Source organism: Candoia aspera, chromosome 1 (genome assembly GCF_035149785.1).
Source record: "Candoia aspera isolate rCanAsp1 chromosome 1, rCanAsp1.hap2, whole genome shotgun sequence".
Classification (NCBI taxonomy): Eukaryota; Metazoa; Chordata; class Lepidosauria; order Squamata; family Boidae; genus Candoia; species Candoia aspera.
In genome coordinates this window covers 15,796,308-15,816,997 of record NC_086153.1, presented here as the reverse complement: position 1 = coordinate 15,816,997, position 20,690 = coordinate 15,796,308, and the positions used below count along the sequence as shown (strand labels likewise).

At 41.7% G+C, this 20,690-nt stretch overlaps 1 protein-coding gene across 1 annotated transcript; it reads right to left on the bottom strand.

Moving 5' to 3' along the window:
- Positions 1-1,259: 1,259 nt before the first annotated feature.
- On the bottom strand, positions 1,260-20,690 carry DHX33 (DEAH-box helicase 33). Its single transcript, XM_063298092.1, has 12 exons — positions 20,238-20,690; positions 17,373-17,533; positions 15,994-16,221; positions 15,181-15,351; positions 13,785-13,970; positions 12,415-12,526; positions 10,686-10,845; positions 9,996-10,084; positions 8,432-8,559; positions 5,217-5,420; positions 3,959-4,045; positions 1,260-2,072 (listed from the first exon to the last, which is right to left on the bottom strand). Exons 1-12 carry the CDS (start codon positions 20,500-20,502, stop codon positions 1,758-1,760), a joined length of 2,106 nt encoding a protein of 701 aa, XP_063154162.1. The 5' UTR covers positions 20,503-20,690; the 3' UTR covers positions 1,260-1,757.

The following is a 20,690-nucleotide window of genomic DNA, read 5'->3' as shown; positions in this document are numbered from 1 at the left end:
TAGCCAAAACGGTGCCATCCACAACCAAAAGGGAGTAACAAGCGGGGTAACTTAAGGTGTGTAGAAATACAAGCAGGCCTTGTTACCTCTGAGGACACTCATCCCAATATGCTAATTTGGACAGGAGAAGGAAAGGAGAAAGGACCTGGATTAACTATAAATGGGATTGCATTACAATCTTGTCCTCCGTTTCATTTGTCCTTTCTAAAAGCTGTCGGTGGGTGTCTTCCCAATTAATGGCATGAAATCAAATCCATGGGCCTCAGAACTTCTAATTAATGGGCTTTTCTGGATTTTATGGCTGCTCTCAGTAGCTACCTCACAGTCCTGGGAAAAGATGCGGCTACCTTGAGGTGTCGCAGACTGGTGCTGGGTTTGCACCCCGAAGGACCTTTGGGGGAATCACATCCAAAGCTCTGCATAGCCCAGCTCAGCTTTTGTGCTTTGAAGCTCAGCTAGGTGCTCCCACCTGCTGAGTTCATGTAATGTTTTGCTGCTGCTTTTCCTTGTTGTGAGCTGCCCATAGGTGAGATGGGTGGTTAAACAAATTGAATAAACAAACATTTCCCAAGTGCAAAACACGGTTTAGCAGCATCCTTGGTTTACAGTAATTATTTTTTCTCCAGTTTACATCTGTGAGTGAGCAGAGATACAGAAGGAAAGTCTTAATTCCTCCTTCCTATTCTATGTAATTAATTGCATTAGCCTTGGAAGTACCTTATACTGTATAGAATAGGTTCACACATCACGTCAAGTCATGATTGCTTTACAGCCATGGCCGGGTTCATGTTTATCCCACATCTGACAAGTCCATTATGGCTTAGGCTGTGCAGTCCACCTAGCACGATTTTCTTTGTCCTCCCTGACAGCTGACTTCTTGAAGAGAGACTTGTTTTGGTCTCTTTACCTGAAGATGTCAGGGTTTTTGATCTAGGACCTGCAACATGCAAAGCCGCTGTTCTAGTACAGAGTTATGCCACCTTTGGCATAGGAAGCAAGGGATTTTCATTTGGAGGAGGACCAAATTCAGCATAGTTTTTAGCACTAAGGAATCTGTATGGTGAAAACATCTGGTGAAACTACACTCCTGAGTAACCACAGGTTGTGTTTTCCTTGACCATAGAGAAATGATAAATTATCTCTTGATCTCTCTACGTCAAAGGCTTCAGACTTATTTCCTCTTTTTTAGAAGTTAGGCACAGATTGATATCAATGCAGCAAGTGTTTGAACATGAATTGAATGATAAAAGAGAAAAAAATCCATCCTAAAAATAAATAGTATTCAAAATTAATTGTTCTCATGTTACATAGTAATGGTAAGATGCAGTGTTGACAAAGTCTGACAAGGCAGTTTTCAGAAATAAAGATCTACCAGGTTTGTCCTAAAAGACATGTCAGGTTCTCTCTTCTTTACATGGCATGCTTTCTAAAGGACCGAAGGCCAAGGCCAGCTTTACTTACATGAAAACTTCATACATATGTTTGGAATGGAAACGGGGGGGTTAATCACAAAGCAATTTTAGAGAGGCAATATCTGTCCGTGGCCTGTATTATCACTTCTAGGTAGATATGAAAACAGCCTGTGCTCTTACTGTACGTAAGGTCCTATTCCAGAAGAGACTGTGAAAGAAACGTATGAGGTCCAGCTCACTTCTACCAGTGGGAAGTCAGTTGATATAGCAGCGTTCCTGTATATTAGGTTACCAAAATCCTGATCCCAAGTCCGGTAAGCAACTAATTTTTTCTTTTCCCCAGTCTTAAGGTCCATTCTTGGCCACCCTGAGCTTCCGGCGGAAGTATTCGGGGGCAGCATCATACAGCCAGTCAGCATCCACCACGCAGAGATCCCTCATGTAGCATTTGCTGGTGTGCAGCAGTTCATTGTATGTAACGCAGGCTGGCTTGCAATGGAAAAGGACCGAGGAAGGATGAATGGCCACTGGCTGGTGTGTGTCTGTTGTGGCATAGGTGCCGTCTGGCTGCAGCTCTGCCGTATTCATGAAGAGACTATAGGCCAGGCAGCGGCGGACAGTCCCAGTATCAGAGCGGGAAGACTCCAGAGGTACTGAAAGCTGGATTTCAAGAACAAAAACACAGCAGTAAGAACAAAACTAGAGCTGAAGCTTTGGGATACTCCAGAGGCAGGCTAACTTTCTGGCTTAGTGGATACATCAGGGATGTTCAAGGTGCACTAAGATAATTTCTCACAAATGTCTGCCTTAGTGGAAGTGGCAGTCACTAAAAATGGACAAATTGACCAAAGTTCTCCAGGGAACCTACCCATCAGACTTACCTTGGTTTGTTTCTGGGCAATTAGGCCAGAACCAAGGCCACTAATTCCCATTATTTTTCAAGACTGACTGTGGGGTTTATGGATGCTGACAAGCTGGTGTCTTCCAACCCCGCTCCCCAAAACAGTGGGGCCAAGAACTTGTCAGATACCACACTGCCAACATCTGAGTTACACCATTCTTTAGCATTAAAATCAAACCTATGACGGCATGATCGATCTTTGATTAAATTCAAGTACAGTCTGTCAGTAGATAGTGCCTTGCAATTACCACAGCCAGAACAGGTGAAGATTGGAGGTCTGTAAAAACCTTACTGGGCCACAGCCTCTCCTGCATTCCAATCTTCTGCTTTGAAAAGTGCCATGTACACCAATGGCAATTCTAAATGGATCTATAGTGAATATACTTATATATGGGCTTTTACATTATAAACGTGCTACATGTTTCATTGTGTAGTTAAGCTTCATATGAGCAAAAGCACATGAACTTCCACATGTTCACATGTGAAAAGCATGTGAACATAGAAAAATACTCTAAATAAATATATATGGCCCACATGAATTTGCTTTATCTCAAGTCAGGTTGCTGGCCTTGATGGATAACAACAGGGAAGGATCTGGGAAGGCAAAATCTTTTCTTAATCCTGAAATCTACATTTTCTCTTGTTCCTAGTGACCTCCAGCTTCAGCAACCTCCTCTCCTATGTGAGATAGAAACAGTGACATCTGTGGCACAGCAGCCACACTGTATCACATGCTAGCTTCACTGCAAGCACAGAAGACTCCTAAGTAAGGAGAAAAGGGGAATTTTCTAAGAAAAAGGACTTGCTCTCTGAATTCTTGGTACTTGTACTGGAAATAATAATGTATACCTTTCTCTGGGTGGGTATTTGGGAATGGGAGGGGGGGCAATGTGTTCTGGGCCTTGATGAGCCAGATAGGGAGAGATGATGAATAAACAGCACTTTTAACAAACTAGAACTTCTGTTAAAACATTAATTTAGGGATGGTCAGAAAGTAGATTCAGGCTCAGAAGTTATATTTTTTTATTTATTATATCAGTTTATATAGCTGCACATCTTGCAATTGCAATATCACGGTGATTTGTACCACAAGGATGAGAGTTTCCTATTTCTAACGGTTTAATAAAATAAAAGGTTTATTTTGAGTCAAGCTCAACTCCTGGTGACTTCATCAACACATCTATGAGGTTATTTTGGCAAGAATGCAGAAGTGATTTTTTTTTCAACTTCCCAATCTAGCCTACAACCTTGCAATTTCCTAGAGATCTCCCATCCAAGAATTACCTAGGGCTGTTCGTGTGTAGCCCTTTGAGATCTGTCAACTAGGTGCAACTTCAACGATGTTTTCCTCATGGGGGAAAGGGAACCATAAGTAAATTTTTTGTGCAAACAGACTAAACACTCAAGTTTCAATTTTTTAAAATCTACAACTAATCAGATTCTTGAGTTGAGCATATAATATCATTTCCTCATAATTAAAAACAACAGGGAAATAGATCCTTCAAGCCTGAAGTCTGTGCACCTTTCACCTACCCTAGGCAGTTAAATGCTGCAGTAGTAACAAGACCTTGATCCAGTTAAAAATGGTATGTTTTGATGGACATCTGATTCAGTGTGAACCATTCTGAAACCTTCCAACAATTACCTTTATGCAAATATCCCTTAGCTGAGCTCTGATATCTGAGACCAGCATCATGTTTCGGCTGTTCACAAAATTTTCTTTGCACCATTCCTAAAACAAGCAGAAAAGAAAGGAGACAAAAGGGAGGTTACCAGGGATGTCAGGAATCAAGCAACAACTGCCTGGGAATGAACCAAGAGAAGGTGCTTGCCTGTGCATCTGACAGACAGGCCTCTTTAGGAGATCCCCAATCTCAATCCTTTATAAACGAGGCATTGAGAGTCAGAGTCTATTTATTCCCTACACTGGGTTACCTGATTCAGATCCACCATCCCCAGTCAATGCACAAGACACCTTTGGCCAAATAATTCATCCCCCTTTCAATAAGACAGGAATATTACATTACCAAGTAGTACCAAACTGCTGGTATAAGACCAATGGATAAACACACAATTTACAGCCTGGGGATCATGCCTTCAATTTCAGTGTGGAATCAATTCACTGAGTGCCTGTCACTATCTCCCCTCCACAATGTCAGATTAACGACTCTGATCCCATTTTTAAAAACCCTCATTTGCATAATAACATTTCCAAAATAAAATGCACAGACTGCTGTGAGCAATGGAAAAGAATTAGGCATCATGAGTGAAAACTATAACCAAATAATACAGGCAGAATCCATGCTTCCATTCTGTTCTCCCAACTAACTTCTCATCTGTTTTCCCACTCCAGTTCTGTGGCCACTGAGTATGCTCACTGTGGTAGCTGAGTTCTTCACATCTGCACTGATGGCTTTTTGAATTTCTGCAGCTTTGGATATATGGATTGTACTAATTTTGGATAGAGATAGAGATAGAGAGAGACATACATACAATATTCTAGACATCAGCTTTTGGTTATAAAGTGAGAAAACACTGCACAGTGAACAAGCTAAAGATACGGCTTTATTTCTTTATTTCCAATATTTATATCCTACTCCAATCCTGACAGATGTTGGGTGGGGAAATGATAGAATAAAACATAACATATAAAACCCCAATAAATAAAATAACACACCACAAGGCAGCAAGAAACAGTAAATGGCTAAAAGCATGCTCAAACCATGCAAGCAGGGTTGGAGCCATCTGTACCATGGTGGGGAGAGAGTATTCCAAAGAGTGGGGGCCACCACTGAAAAGGCATGCCACCTGGTCCACACCCATGAACCTAACAATGAGGGGGGAATCTCTTTAAAAAAAATACAATCTAGCACTTGCTCAAACAGAACCATTTCAAGTCTTACCCGATTGCCACTGATGTTTTTGAAGGCCCGGTAGATGTTGAGCAAAGTGATGTGATCGCCTTCGCTGGAGATGAATTTCTTTCGGATGGCCTGGACTTCATCCCGACGGGAAGGAGGATTGTAGAGGACGCTGTCCACAGAGAGCAGTGAGACGATGGTCAGGATCTCCTCCGTGCAATGGAACTTGGGAGACATTAGGATCATCTGTGAAAAGACAAAGACAAATGCTACACTTGATCTTAGCCAAAAGGCATAGCCCTGCTCAGTTTTTGAGCGCTGAAGTTCAGGTAGGTACTCCCACCTGTTGAGTTTGTGTAACGTTTTGCTGTTGTTTTTAATTGTTGTAAGCTGCCCATATGGGAGATGGGTGGTTATACAGATTGAATAAATAAACATTTCCCTGAGTGCTAAACAAGGTGCAAGAGGCACAGTTACCAAACACTATTCTTTGAGACTATCCTTACAAGTAGGGATGGAAGTACTATAATACAGTGTCCTCAACTCCCAATTCACAAAGATGGTCCAGAACAATTCTATGGAGAATATAGTGGTTAATGGTATCAAAAGCTGCTGGCTGTGGTAAAGTCCAGGGAGGGCTTCTTTAGGGGCAGGCAGACTGCTGATTTCTTGGAGGCCAAAGGCACCACTCCATCATGAAAAATGTTTTATTACTCCCTAAACCCACCCAGGCAATTGGCTACTTGAATAAACCAAAATGGGCAGGGATCCAGAGAACATGTGACAGGCTGGTCAACTACAAGTGTCTTGTCCACATTCTCATGCCTCAGAAACTGAAAGACCAAAGGGTATGCCAGATACCTTAATGTGCACTGTATCAAAAGCAATGTTCAGAAACACTTTAGAAAATTTTTAAAATCTAAAGAATCAATCTTCTCTTTGCACCTGTAAGCAGTTCAATGAAGACCTAGTATGCTTAGCAAACACAGAATATTGAGACTGGGTGAATTCAGTATTATTATTATTATTAAAAATTATTACATTAAATTATTTAGATTTATTATTGCATCATACTAAACCATGATTTCTTGAATCAACCACTACGGGATAGGATCACAGCACATAGTACACTATAAAGCATGGTTTACACATCGAAACTGCTGGGTTCACCCATCATGCTAAGCCAAAACCAACTAGCCAAAACCCAGTTGGTGAATGGGGCCAAGTGTCAGTTGAATGATAAAAGTGAAAGCAAGAGGAGAATGGAATGGAATGACATCCAACTTTCTACCTTGTAGCACTCTGTTGCAGACATTGCTTCTTTTTTCCTTCCACTTCAAGATTTGCCTATTAATTTACTACATTTTATTCTCCAGTTCAATGTGACAATCACGGTGCCCCACATTTTATCCTCCTCACACCAGTGAGGTAGATTAAGTTGAAATGTGGCTCTTCACTAAAGGACACACAGAAACTTCAGAGCTGACTATGGATTTAAGCCTCTAATGCTAATATTATAACTACTACATCATGCTGGTTTCTAGTTACTTCAATAGGGCATCCACTGAATTAAAGGCCAAAAGCATATACCAAAATAAGGATCAGCAAGGCTAAAAAACCATCCAGCGTTTTTGTGAATTCTTCTCCCTGTTGAAGGTGGGGGGGGCGGTTACAGGGAAATGACACACAATTTAGACTCCCTCCAAAATACTTAAGTTTGTGTTTTGGTTTGGTACATAAGTCTTGAAATGAGAGAAAGTCTGTTGGTTCCTGTATTAGATTCTATTCAAGAACATTCCTATAGGAATCTTATACCCAGTTGAACTTGTCTCCTTCCAATTTATTACATTATTAGGGGACAATTATTTTCCTGGCTTTCTCCTCTCCCTTTCTACATAGCCCTGTTCTTGGATTGGCAGAACAACATTCTTCCTATTCAGTTTCAGAAGAAGGAAAGGAAAGCTGCAATTTTAGATAAGCATGAAATGGGTGAGAATGGAAAGACCGGCCCAACCCTTTTAACTGGCATATCCAAAAGTATTGCATATCCCTGTGGCTCAACCCATTCAGAAATGGACCCAAACAACACATATTGAAAAGGAAAAGAGCTATGTGCGAACTCAGCTGTGTTCTTATGCATTTTGTGTGTTGCGCATTTTATGATGACTTCCATAGGGTTGGTGTATACCAAATTTTGGTAATTCTGGGGAGGGGTTACCTAAGCCCATTATCTGACTTCACAAAAAAACTGTTCTATCATGTAATTCCATAATGGAAGAGAAATAAAGCACACATTAAGGAACTGCTGCCTGTCACATGGAAAAAGAAAGAACAAATGGCTGTGTTTATACAACACATTTAACCAAGTCAGGTAAAGACCTAGTAGATAAATCTGCACAACATACTAGTGTGATTCTAATTGATTGGGTTCCTTTAGAATTAGAAATGTTGTGCAAATCCAGACTACTTGATTAGTTTATGGCTCAGTGGAATGCACAATCCTAGAAAATGGGTTTATTCAGTAACTAGATTAAGTGCATTGTGTGAATACAGTCAATAATTATCAGGAAGAGAGTATGTGTCAGATAAAACACATGCTTTATTCAAAGAATGACCCAAATCAATCTTCTGTACCTCTAATGTCAGGCTACAGAAGGGCTCTGAAAACCATTACCAGACAGAGCAGAAGAGACAGCTGTAGGCTGCATGAATCAGTTATCCGATATGGAGACAAAACAGCTTTCTGTGGCTCTTTTTCCTATTAAACCTGGTCAAACCTGTGATACGTTAAAGCTGGTCAAACCTGGGATACTCCAGATGTTGCTGATCTATAATTCCTAGCAGCCTCAACTAGCTGGACTGGCCAGTGGGGAGGATGTTGGCAAGTTCAGTAATATGTGGGGAGTTGTGGGGGAAGAGATGTCCCACAAAGCAATGTGTCCTTAATGTAACTGTATTTTATTATCCTATCTTAGCTGCCTTGAAGATTCTTCTGGATCAAAAGGTGGGGAAGAAAGGAATTGCAATTTATTCTCATTGCACTAAACAGACCTGTTCGTTGTAGGAGCTTGATGGGTGAGCTCAAAATCCATTTCCCCCCCCATGTTACAGAATGCAGTAAGAGAGACGATCTATAGAAACACATCATCTTCTCAAGAAACTCAAACCCAGAGGAATGGCTGTTTTTCAAAATAAAACTCAAAAAAAGGGGCTAAAACATTTTTTCTGGGAAACAGAAACAAAACTTAATATGTTACTTTGGAGAATTTGGGCTCAAGAGGAAATGCAGCCATCTTTTTTCCCAGTGGGGTGAGGATCAGCTGGTCTTCTCTCTTTTCCGCTGCACCCAGGAGAGCCAGCTGCTCAATGGCGGCCTGAAGCGCCTCTGCCAAGGCAAACGAGGATAAAGTTCACATGACTGACCTTTCCCAAAAGTAACAAACCTCCAGAGTCCCAGCAAGAACTGAGATATTGTCAACAACTGTTGTGAATGATCACCAGACTTCTTGGGCTCTACTTCGTACAGCAGAACCAAGGGCTTCATCTATTGTGCCTTGTGGCCTTTCTGCAACACTCCTTTAACCTGAAAGTTGGTGTGGTGAAAAAGTGTTGGATCAAGACTGCTGAGACTCAGGTTCAAGTTTCCACTCAACCCCAAAAGTCACTAAGTGGGCCAATCACTCTGAAAGGTGGGATATAAATGCAGTAATTAAATAAATAACCCGTTCCCTTGAGGATGTGCTGGCCAGGTCAGCTGGGGATCTGGACACAGGAGTGCAGTAGAAGCCACAATGATGTCACGAGTCATGATGTCATTGCACAAATGAGGTAGTTTGTGAGTCTCACACAACAACGTCATGATACATGTGACATCACTTACCCCTCTTCCCCAAATCCTCTGTGGATCTGGAAAAATGAAATCCATCTCATCCAAAGGCTTTCATTTAACCTCCAGTATCTCCAGTTAAAAATGGGTAGGGGAGCAACCCAGGACCCCTTTTGCTGTATGCTGCTCCTGAACCCTGTTTTGCAGACTGTGGAGGCCCCCTCAACTATGATTGCCAAAAAGTGGCAAGACAGTTTCCCACTCCAGTGAGATAGGAAACACATTAAAACAGCCGTATAAACTCTAAAGCAGTCGTGGCAGAGCTGAAAACAACATTCCCCCTCCAAATAAAAACTACTACTCAACCACCATCCCCAAAAATTACTCCTACAGAGAGAGAGAGAGAGAGAGAACAAGAACTTAAGTTTGTTCCAGGAGTATATGGCCTCATCCACCTAGGAACTTTATCTCACTCATTTCTATCCTTATCCCATAATGTGAAGGGAAGATCCCACCCCCAAAGTTGCCCAACTTTAACTTAAAGGAAGATTCCGGCCCCAAAGGTTGCTCATCCTTAACTTAAAAGAATCTATAGATATGACAAATCAAAATCCTAAAAGGCTTTTATAAGTCAGTCTGAACTAAATGGACAAATAGGTTAACTTGATATAGGCAGCTTCCATAGTTCCTCTGAATGATGTAAGGGTCTCCTGTTTTCACTGAAGAAGTAGAGATGCTTAAAAATTACAAAATCTGTGCATCAACTGCTCCTTCATCTGGGTATCATGTTTCTGATTGCTTGAAAGGGTTTTCAAAAGATACACTCTACTGCTTTTTCAGATGCTCTAGTTTATGGCACTTAATATAGGAATAGCAGCTCTCAAGCTGTAAGGGTTCCATGCTTTAGTCTACAGCCAACATTTATTATTTTGGCCCCAATTTCCAACAGCAATGAAAGCCTTTATCCAGTTGCAGCATAGCTGAGGCTTACTTACCTGGAGATGGCTTTGACACAAAGTCAAAGGTAAGGACATTAGGGATTCTCAGAGCCAGCAGATGGAGCACCACACTGGCCAAGTTACATCTGCAGAAACAAAGAGAGCACAAACCTTTTGAATTCTACGAAATCAAGGTGAAATGCAATATATCAATAGAGAAAGAATTCACGTCAACTTGAGTGCCCTCCAGATGTGTAGTTTTCAATACCCAGAATATCTTAGCCAGCACAGTTGTTTTTGAGAATTGTGGGAGTTGAGATCTGGAGGGCTCTCCTGGGTGAGAAAGGATGCACTGTGGTTTATCTTCTACTTCCTCATCTCTCTATAGAGGATATAGCTCAAAATCAGAATCAAGAATTTCGTGTCTGAGAAGATACAGAGGATTGGGGTGAGATTGTTTGTATTTAGACAAGTTCACATGGGATTAAGTGGTCTCCTAGGATGCCCAGGTTCTGAGTCATGCAGAAGTACAAAATTTAAAACCAGCGTTTTTGAGTTCTTCAAACAGGAGAGTACAGCTGAATAACAAATAGCATCAAGGGTAAGGACAAATCTTTTGAAACTTCACTCTGGTCAAGGAAGCTAACTTGTCTCATTATCCACAGCCCATCTCTACGTATTGATACAATGCCTATGAAGGACTGCTACTCTGGAATGAGCCTTTCTCACAAGAAACTGACACTTCACCTTTGGATCTCTGGTACTGTCATTTTATCAAACTTCTCAAACTCATCTTCTGTGTAGAGGCGGTAACAAAATCCACTATCCTCTCTCCCAGCTCGACCAGCCCGTTGCCAGGCCTGAGCCTTTGAGATCCGCTGCACTGCCAGGACCTCCAAGCCACTTTCTAGGAAAGACAGAAAGATGTAAGTTTTTCTTTCTGAAATGGAATTGCCTGTTGGGGATTTAGATACGGCTCCACAGGATCTAACTAGACCCAGAATAAGAAACTTCATGCTCTTAAAGTGTTTTGGATTCCAAATTCTGTAAGACCCAGTAAATATGGTCAATGGTCATGGACATCAGGAAGGCTCTAGGGTGGACTAAGCCTACCTGAGAAACATTGATTTGTCCATCTCAGTATGGTCTATGCCAGGGTAGGCTGCTTATAACAGTCCAGATGGTGCTGAACTATTTATTTTTTTAAAAACATTTATATGGCCACCCATCTTAAACCAAACTCTGGGCAGCTCACAACCCAAGGATAAAAACAATATATACAAACAATAAAACAAAAGCAGTAAAACGAGAGAGAGAGAGAGAGAGAGGAAGAGTGCACGGACGAAAGACCTGGCACCACAGTTAAACTTTATGATGCAGCCCACAACACATTCCTCCCATGCCAGTCTCATCTATCCCAGTGCTTGGGGGAAAAGCCAGATCTTAAGCGTTTTTCAGAAGTTTAAAAGGATAGAGTAATTGGGATTACAATTTCTAGTAGCTCCAGTCAATCTGGCTAATGGTGAAGAGTGATGGGAATTATAGTTTAGTGACTTTTGGTATGCCACAAGTGCTGACTCACAGTCTACAGTGACAGCCAAGAACTCTCCAGGATTTCAAGCACAGAGACTTCCCCAGCCCCAAAGACAACATTTACTGTGAAAACTTACACTTTTCCTCTGAACTACATAGTACTAGAATGTACTGACTTTTCTGGATTGAGAGACACACTTGGCCTTTGATTCCTATGCCAAGGGCCATACTCCAAAAAGGAAGTGGGCCCAAAGTAATACAAAAAACCCTGGTTGGAGCCAGGATTAAAAATAAAACTGATTTAAATTACACATTTGAATATGTTTAACATTCTCTCTCTCTCTCTCTCTCTCTGATTTTTTATCCCGCCTTTTTCTAGCTTGGTGCCTTAACCTCTAGACCACATTGGCTTACAAATTACAGTTTCTGTGGACTGTATGGTCCCCAGGAATATGGGGAGCCACATGCAGCCTTCAGACCTGAGGTTTTGCACCCACAACTTAAGGTTAAATTGCTATATATGCTATATATTCATATGATTTGCTTGATACTGCTTATAGCTTAGCTTATCGTTGGTTTTCAGAATACAGTACTTTCCGCTGAGGCTGACACTCACAAACTCCATTCCATTATTCTCATTTTGGAGCAGAGAATGGGAGTGGAGAGAAGTGACTTGCTTAAGGACTTTGAAAAGTTTCTGCCTTGGGCCAGGCTGATGCAAGATGCTTGGGATCTTGAATCTTCCAAAGCTCTTCTCCCTCCCCCTCCTAATTAATTTATAGCAAATCATGACTTCAACATATCCTTTGTGTGTGTAGGATGATTTCCTGAGCAGCAGAACCCTCCAGATCACATCTATTGTCTGTAACAGTGCCCAGCACCACCACCCAAGCCACACACCCTCAGGAATTTCTGTGCAGGGCCAAGTACTACATATACATACGAGGTGTATATTTCTTTGCTTTGACCATCCCTGTGTCCACAACATATTTTATGCCTGCAATGGTGATGGAGGTCTCTGCAATGTTGGTGGAAAGAATCACTTTGCGATAACCCTGGTAGAAACAGAACATTTCTGGGTTTTTTAGCTTTTCTACAACATTCAGTATTCAAGACAAGCAAAAGTAGATACAAATATTGAGAAGAATCAAGAAGTCTCCCAGTTTTGGATGCAAGGTTGCAGGCATTCCCAAAGGACCTTTTCAGCTGTGAAGGCTCAGATATACAATACCCCTTCTATAGGAAACTCATGGCTTGCTTTCAAGGAACACCTTCTCCCCTAAGTACTTGCCAGGTGCTCCCCCACAGTGAAGTTACCCAGGTGGCTACAAGAAAAAGACCCTTAGCCATGAGCATCACTTGTGGAAATCCTTCCATGGGGAGGCAGAGACATTCATGTTTCTTTACCGATGTCAAGAAATGATGTCCTCTTCGCCTGGACATTTTTCTAGTTAGACTATTTCTAAGTATGGCATTCATACTTTTCTGTGCTGCTTACATTTTGTTGCTTTGTTTTATTGTTTTTAACGCTTTAAATCATTTGGTAATACTTCTTACAAACTCTGCTTATTGGGCAGATTACAAATAGAATCAAGAACAACCGGACTAGAAAGAACTTTACTGTCGTACGCCTTTTCAGAATGAAGAGTCTCCAAAAAGGAGGTGAATGGGCCATGCACAATATTTGGCCTTAGGACTACACATATAGGACCACAGTCGCTACATTATCATTTTAATGCAGCAAAAAGTGGAATATTGTCAAATATTTGGGAAGATAACATATTAAGTCAAGTCTCTTCTGAGTCAAGCTTGACTCCCACTGACTAAATGGACAGATATGGAAGTAGTTTGCCATTGTTTTCTTCTAGGAGTACATTTTTCAAATTATATTTTTCAACTCAAAATATACCTACAGTCCTTGGATTTTCTGGTGATCTCTTATCCAAGTACTGACCCTATTTAACTTTCTGGCATCAGCCAAGTTTCGCTAGGTGCTGTCACTCAATAGAGCCAAGCATATTGATTATATTTAATTAATTTGATACAATTTAACTTAATTCAAAATTAAATTAAAATTTAGTTGCTATTTTGGCTTGGTTTTTTTGGAGTGCACCCCTGGCATGACATATAAGGATTAATGTTATGCATCCGTTATCTATCTATGAGCTATCTATGAAAATAGTTCAAATGAGCACTTCAGCAGATTTTATTTTTAAGGTCAGTGCTGTCCGTGAAGAGATAGGAAGTCAAGCTTATCTTGAAGGAGAGTTTACATTTTTATTGTGATTCCCACAGCGTTGCTCTAGTTCTCACCTTGGGCGCAACCTGGAAGACCCGGAGTTGCTGTGAGTAAGGCAGAGAAGCATAAAGGGGCATGACCACCATCTGAGGGCAGCCATCAGGAAGATGCTTGGCAATGTCCCGACAAGTTTTGGTCATTGCTTCAATCTCTTCCTGGCCTGTCAGAAACACCAGGATGTCCTGAGAATAAGGTGCTTCCTTTACAGAAAAAACACAGAGACATTTTTATTAATCTTACAGGTGAGGCCCATAGCAAAATGGCAGAACACCCCAGATTCAAAAGCACAGAAGATCCAAAAGCAACTGATTTTTCAGCTCAGCTGAAGTTATGGAATAACCTCACTTTTCTCATCTCCCTCCAGATCACTTGACGGGCTGGTAGTTAAAGCTCTTTGCAGCTTGAGCCCTAAGCACTTCGGAGTTTGCCTCACCATATCATAGTCCTGTTGCAAACTAGTCTGTATTCTGAGTGTTGTTCCCCATAACCAAATGAATTACTACAGAGCAGAGACTTTATCACAGCTGCTCCAAAGATTCAGAATGCCCAGCCTAGTAAAGATTGGGCCTGGTCTGCTTTCTCTGCACATAAGAAACACTACACTTATTTTTAAAAGCATCTGGCCAACTATTTTTCTATGCCACAATTAACTTGGATTTAAAAAACCCAGATAACTAGTTTCAAGTGTCTTAGCAGCTTTGAGCTTCTACACCTTTACAAATAAACACAACTTACTACTAGTCTACACTTGTTTTACAAAGGAGAATTAGAGCCTTTTTCTCTCCAGCCAGCATAGAAACACAAGCTATGAACTTCTTAACAAATCAGTAATTTGTTGTGTGCATACAGTATGTGTGCATATTTTTTTAAAGGCTTCCTTCAAGGGACTGGCAAAGGAAGATTGTTATTTACTGAAGTCACCTTGATATTTGGAAAAGTCAGTTGAAAGTTTTCATATTTAAAACCTTTTCGGGTTTGGGGAAATAACAAAGTAGCAGCATTCTTAGTGCGTTAACACCATGATGAGCGAGGCCCTAATGTATTTATAGGCAGTAGTTAGATCAGTTTTCCCCAACTGGTGCTCTCTAGATAAGTTGTACTGCAACTCCCATTACTCCTAGCCTCCTATTTAGGTGTGACAGGAATTACAGTTCAGATTGTTTGCAGTATCAGACACCTGCTTTCAAATTTCCATGCAACTATAAAGCTTACTGGGTGATGCTAGGCCAGTCTCCGTCTCCCAGTTTAATCTACCAAACAGGGTTGTTGTGATGGTAACAAGAGGTGCAGGAAAAGAGGCAGAAAAAAATGCATGCACTATCCTGAGACCACAGGAAGAAGAGCAGAATAAAAATATAGCAAATAAATAAACAGCAGTTGAGATATAAACACATTGAACCCGCGTTGTACCTGATGGATCTGGAAAACTGTCACTAGTGCCGCTTGGAGGTAATCACTCTGAGATTGTTTTGTGTACAAAATCTGGATGGGGTGTTGCCTGCCTTCTAGGTAGAGAACTGGTGCTCCATTGAAGTACTGGGAGAACAAGTCTACATCCATAGTAGCTGACATGACAATCACCTGTAAAACGTTGGGTTGTAACTAAGGGCTGCTCTTGACTGTAAGTGAGATTACAGTCAGGAAGTCTTGCATTTTGATCTGCACAATGTAAGCTGTAAATACTTTATTCATTCGTATAACCAATGAAGGCTTTTTAACTCAGATTCTATTCATCCCTTGCTTGCCTTCACCTTTCACATAAACCTTGGATTGGAATGGGATGCATCCAAGAATTCAATAATGGCAGCTTTTCCAGTCAGTTAACTGAGATACCTATGATCAATTAATGCCTAAGAGATTTCTTACATTGTACTTTTTTTCTGAGGCATGAGTAAATCGTACAAGCATCTTATTTTTTTTCATTCAAAGCCAAAGGCTTTTTTTAGAAGTAGTATTGAGTAAAATTCAGCCCTTCTTGACAGTACTATAACTGATACTGAAGATATCTGATAAACAAAACATTTTATTTAAACAATATTGCCACAAATGCAAGTTCCTGTTTTGGACTGCTTCTCACTTTCCCCTGCAGCCAACCAGAAGATTTATGCCTTTGTTATTTTTGTTAAGTCAGAAAAAGAAATGACCTAAAACACCCTCCAACCAGGCTTCAAGTCTTATTAGCCCTGGCTACCACCCCTTTCCCCTTCTGAGTTCAGCACTCACTTTCAAGGGCAATTTCCCAAGCTCCTTCCGTTTCTTCTGGGCTGCCTTCACCACACCAAAGAGCACATCTGTGTGGATTGTCCTCTCATGTGCTTCATCCAAAATGATCACACTGTATTTATGCATAAGAGGGTCCCCAATGGCTTCCCGAAGCAGCATTCCATCTGTCAGGAACTTGATTTTTGTCTCGTCAGAAGTGAGGTCTTCAAAGCGCACAGTGTAGCCAACCTAAGAAGAGAAGCCATTGGAATAAAGAAGAGGATCAGCCATATGGCAACTGTTTAGAGCCAGCTTTAGTTTTGCTCAAGAGACTTTCTTAAATCACCACTAAATAAGCACAGTGGAGTAGTTAAGAGCTGCATATACGTTGGCCCTTTGGGGCTGTCCAGACAAGAAGCACCAACCATGAATATGAACACTACCTTCATTGTAAGGTTATAGTAACAGAATCTTGCAAGTCTGAAAGTAACTCTCCCCTCCCTTACTTTTATTCTCCCAAAAACTAGGGAAGGTCCCTTCTGACACATCTTCTCCATCCCCACCCCTCCTTTGGACTCAGATTTCATTTATCAGACCATTGTCTAGACTGCAGCTCTTCCTCCTGTCTCCCCAGGTCATTCCCACATACCATTACAATTAATGGAGGAAAAAGATTGACATAAGAGATACCCTACCACCAAAAAACCTGAATGAAGTATGAATCTGGAAGAGCTGGGTTCAAATCTCATTAGATAAATCATCAGAAAGACAATCTACCCACATGTGTGCATTTGTTCTATCTATAAATAAAAACTTCTTGTATTTGGCCCCAACCAAAACTTGTACACCCCACTCCCCACCTCTGGTCCCAAAATGTATTTTTTTAAACTGTCATGTATTTGGGCAAGTTTCATGTAACCCTCTTCAAACTAGCCTTGCTTATGGAGATAATCAAGGAGTTTATTTTACAAAATTTAATCTCTTTGAAATATTTTCCATTTATTTTTTGAATAATACAGTGCAGTGGAATGTTTAACATTTCATTACTTCTTGATGAGCAGCAAGTTCCCATATAGAAACTAATTCCTACTACTGTCCCTTTTCGCCCTTACTTTAATGCTACTTGTTCTTATGATGATTATAGTTAATATCAACTACGTTGCATTATTATGATTTGCAAACCTTAGTTTTAAGGGAAAATTACTGTTAGTTAAAATGTACCATGGTTGGCATGCTAAATCAGGGGTTGGCTACTTGCAGCCTTCAGTCTATTTCAAAAACCCTCTGCAAAGCATCAGCTCAAGGTTCTAATAAGATTGCAGCTTGGGAGAGAGAGGAGGGTATCAGAACAATAGAAACATAAAAGGGCAGGTCCAAAAAGAAAAAAAAAATCTACATACCAATTTTCCTAATTCAGTTTTCTTCTCATCCGAGACCCGCGTAGCCAATGATATAGCAGCCACACGGCGAGGCTGGGTCACAGCAACTATTCCTTGGCGCCCAATTCCCCCCTCATAGAGATACTGTGGAATTTGAGTTGTCTTTCCAGAACCAGTTTCCCCTATAAATTATTAAGCAAATAAATGTCATTTTGTTTACATGTTAAATATATCAGATCATTCCCCAGCTGGGTACCTCCACTATTTATCCTAATGGAAAATAAAACAGAAGTGTTTCCTGAATTCATTTAATAAACCAGTAGCCTCAGTCAGCTTTCTCCAACTTGGGCACCACCATACAGTTAAAATTCCCAGCAATAGTCATTTTGACTAGGGGATTCTTGGATTTTAACTCCATCCATTTGGAGGATGCTCACGTTGTTGATACTAGGCAACATGTTCATTGGAATGCATCTCTAAGCAAATACTGTGGGACTACAGCTTTATCTTACTTGCTGCTCTTCAAGGACATCAGAACATTGAGACACAGTTTGGGTGTAGTGACGGTGCTGGGCTAAAAACCAGGAGACTGTGAATTCTAGGCCTCCCTTAGGCATGAAAGCCAACTGGATAACTTTGGGCCAGTCTCTCTTTCCCAGCCCAACCCACCTCACAGGGTTGTTATTACGGGGAAAATAGGAGGCAGGAGTATTAGGTATGTTTGTCCTTTGAGTTATATATAAAAAAGGGATAAAAATATACTACTAGTACTAATTATTATTATTCCCCTCATTTCCTTCCACCATTAACAAAAAGAGTTCTGACTGACAATTATAGTTAACTCTAGTACAATATGCCTGGAAGGTTCCAAATTGAAGAAAGCTGTTTTAGAGTTATGGAAAGGAGCTGTTCTTTCAGCACCAAAAAAGGAACGAGGTGCAACTCTATATTCTATGTGAATATCTTGCCACTGTATTTCAAAGAACACAGCCATTCTTTATCTTTGGCACTAAAATATGCATGCCAATTAATTATCTGGCACACGTATTTTTAAGATACAGCATACATTAAATTTGGGACTATCCTTCTAAAAATTGTTCACATATATAACAGTTCTAATTGCAGATTCCAGTTCTAATATCTTTCATCATATCACATCTTTCTGTCACTTTGAGATGAATGAACTATTAAATTCTCTCATCAGAACAGTTGTGATAAACTGTGAATCAGTCTGTTAGTGACTGGTTAAACCATGAAGTTCTTAGAGGGTTATGTGGCTCAAAAACTGATCAGGGAAGGGTAGTGATTAATTAACTATTTGGACTGCTTCCCATAGAAAGCTAAGCAATTTGGCTTGTCTGTGTTTGATTTAGGGTGATTTGTGAATCCCCCCCACTGGCTAAAATCCCACAACATGCTAATTTCTAATCCTGGCTAAGAAAACACAATTGTAGGGGTCCTGTAATATGCTACTGTACATCCAAGATTTTTTTTTAATCCATTCAATCGTATCTGATTCTTGGAGACTGCCTGGACAAGTCCCTGCAGTTTTCTTGGCAAGGTTTTTCGGAAGTGGTTTGCCATTGCCTGCTTCCTAGGTCTGAGAGAAAGTGACTGGCCGAAGGCCACCCAGATGGCTTTGGGCCTAAGGCAGGACTAGAATTCATGGTCTCCTGGTTTCTGGCCCAGTGCCCTAACCATTATACCAAACTGTCTCTTACAGTCCCTCTGGTGGGAGGAGATGGGCAGTGACAAATTTGATAGATAGATAGAGACAGACCCAACCCCATTTTAGCTTTTTCTAAAATGTTGCACGAACTTGACTATTGTGTTTTACTGTTACACTGTAAAATTCATAGCTTAGCTATTTCAGCTACCCAAACATTATCATTTGCAAACTTCAGTTCAGGGCAGTATTACATGTATGCTAAACCACTGAGTGACCTCAGGTCAGTTACCTTCTCTCAGATAAAACTATTTTTCTCTTTCAGGCACATCAATTTGCTTGATTTTGGAGGAAAGGCAGAGTAAAAATGCAATAAAGTGCACCTCTTCAATAAATGAGGAAAACTAAGTGTCCGGTCCCCCCACCCCCCAGCCTTACAGACTAACACACTGTTGTGGCATTAGCAGCTTGCATTTCAAATGCTTGAGAATACTGTAATTGAAGAGAGGCTCATCCAGCCGAAAAACAGGGACTTATCATCAGCACCCCTATATACCTTTTTGAGGAAAAGTAGCAAACCTGGTATTAGGAAACTACAAGCTAACTTCTGTCAAGACATGTTAACAGATGTACTGGGCTACAGCTCCAAAATCCCTGTCCTGGTTGGGAATCCTGAGAGTTGTAGCCCAAGGCACAGCATTAAACACACTGAGGGCTGGTCATAAACTCTGGCCCTCCAGCACCGAGGGGAGGGATCATAGGCTCCACCCCTCTTCTGCAGAGAAGGGGGCGGGGCCCGGGTAACAGGATGGCCCTCAGCAAAAGTCGCGCCGCAAAAAGTATCCAACGTCCTTATAAAAAACAGGAAGGGCCCGCGAGTGCCTTTCCATGGCAAAAAAGGAGTCTTGCATCTACTCAGGGGCGGAGGGTGAAGAGAAGAGAAGCAGAACTCTTACGTTCAGCCTTCCTTCCATTCAAGGGAATAATTCCCCAGAGTAGGAAATTGACGGCAGGAAGGAGAGGCTATGAAAAAGTCCCGCCCTCAGCGCGGCGGCGGCACGAACACACGCCAGACCCCGCCCCTTTCCTGCAGTTAACAGGGAGGAGCACTGCTGCTCAACTCCCCCTCCCCTTCGGGAAAGGGGCGCGGCTTCAGATGACTCCTCCCCCTCCCACAGCAAGGCCGTTTAGAAAGAGGGGGAAGGGCACGATTTCCTCACCGATCAGGACCGCGCAGTCTAAGGTACGGAGCTGCCCGAGCAGCGTCCCTCGCGCTTGGAAAATCGGCAGGCTCCGGCGCTGGCTGTCGATCCCTATCGAGGAGGAGGAGGACGACGACGAGGAGATGGAGGCGGACGAAGGATGGCGTTTCGCTCCCGGCGTTGTTAGTAACATCGCTCTGCGCGACCCAGAGGCGAGAGGCAGCGTGGTGGACGCCAGCTTCGGTTTCTTGAACGGGGGCAGTTCCCCGCTCCTCTGAGGCATCCTCGGCTCCCAGTGGTAGCGGCGGCGTCTTCGCCGGCGTCAGGTAACATGCTTTGCCGGGCCCCGCCTCTCAGAGTTCGCCTCAGAAAATGAGGACTGCATTTCCCAAGAACCTCATGCCCGCCTCTTGACAATGCCCGCTCACTAACATGGTGGGAGGCTCTTGGAGAAGGTAGTCTCTTTCACGT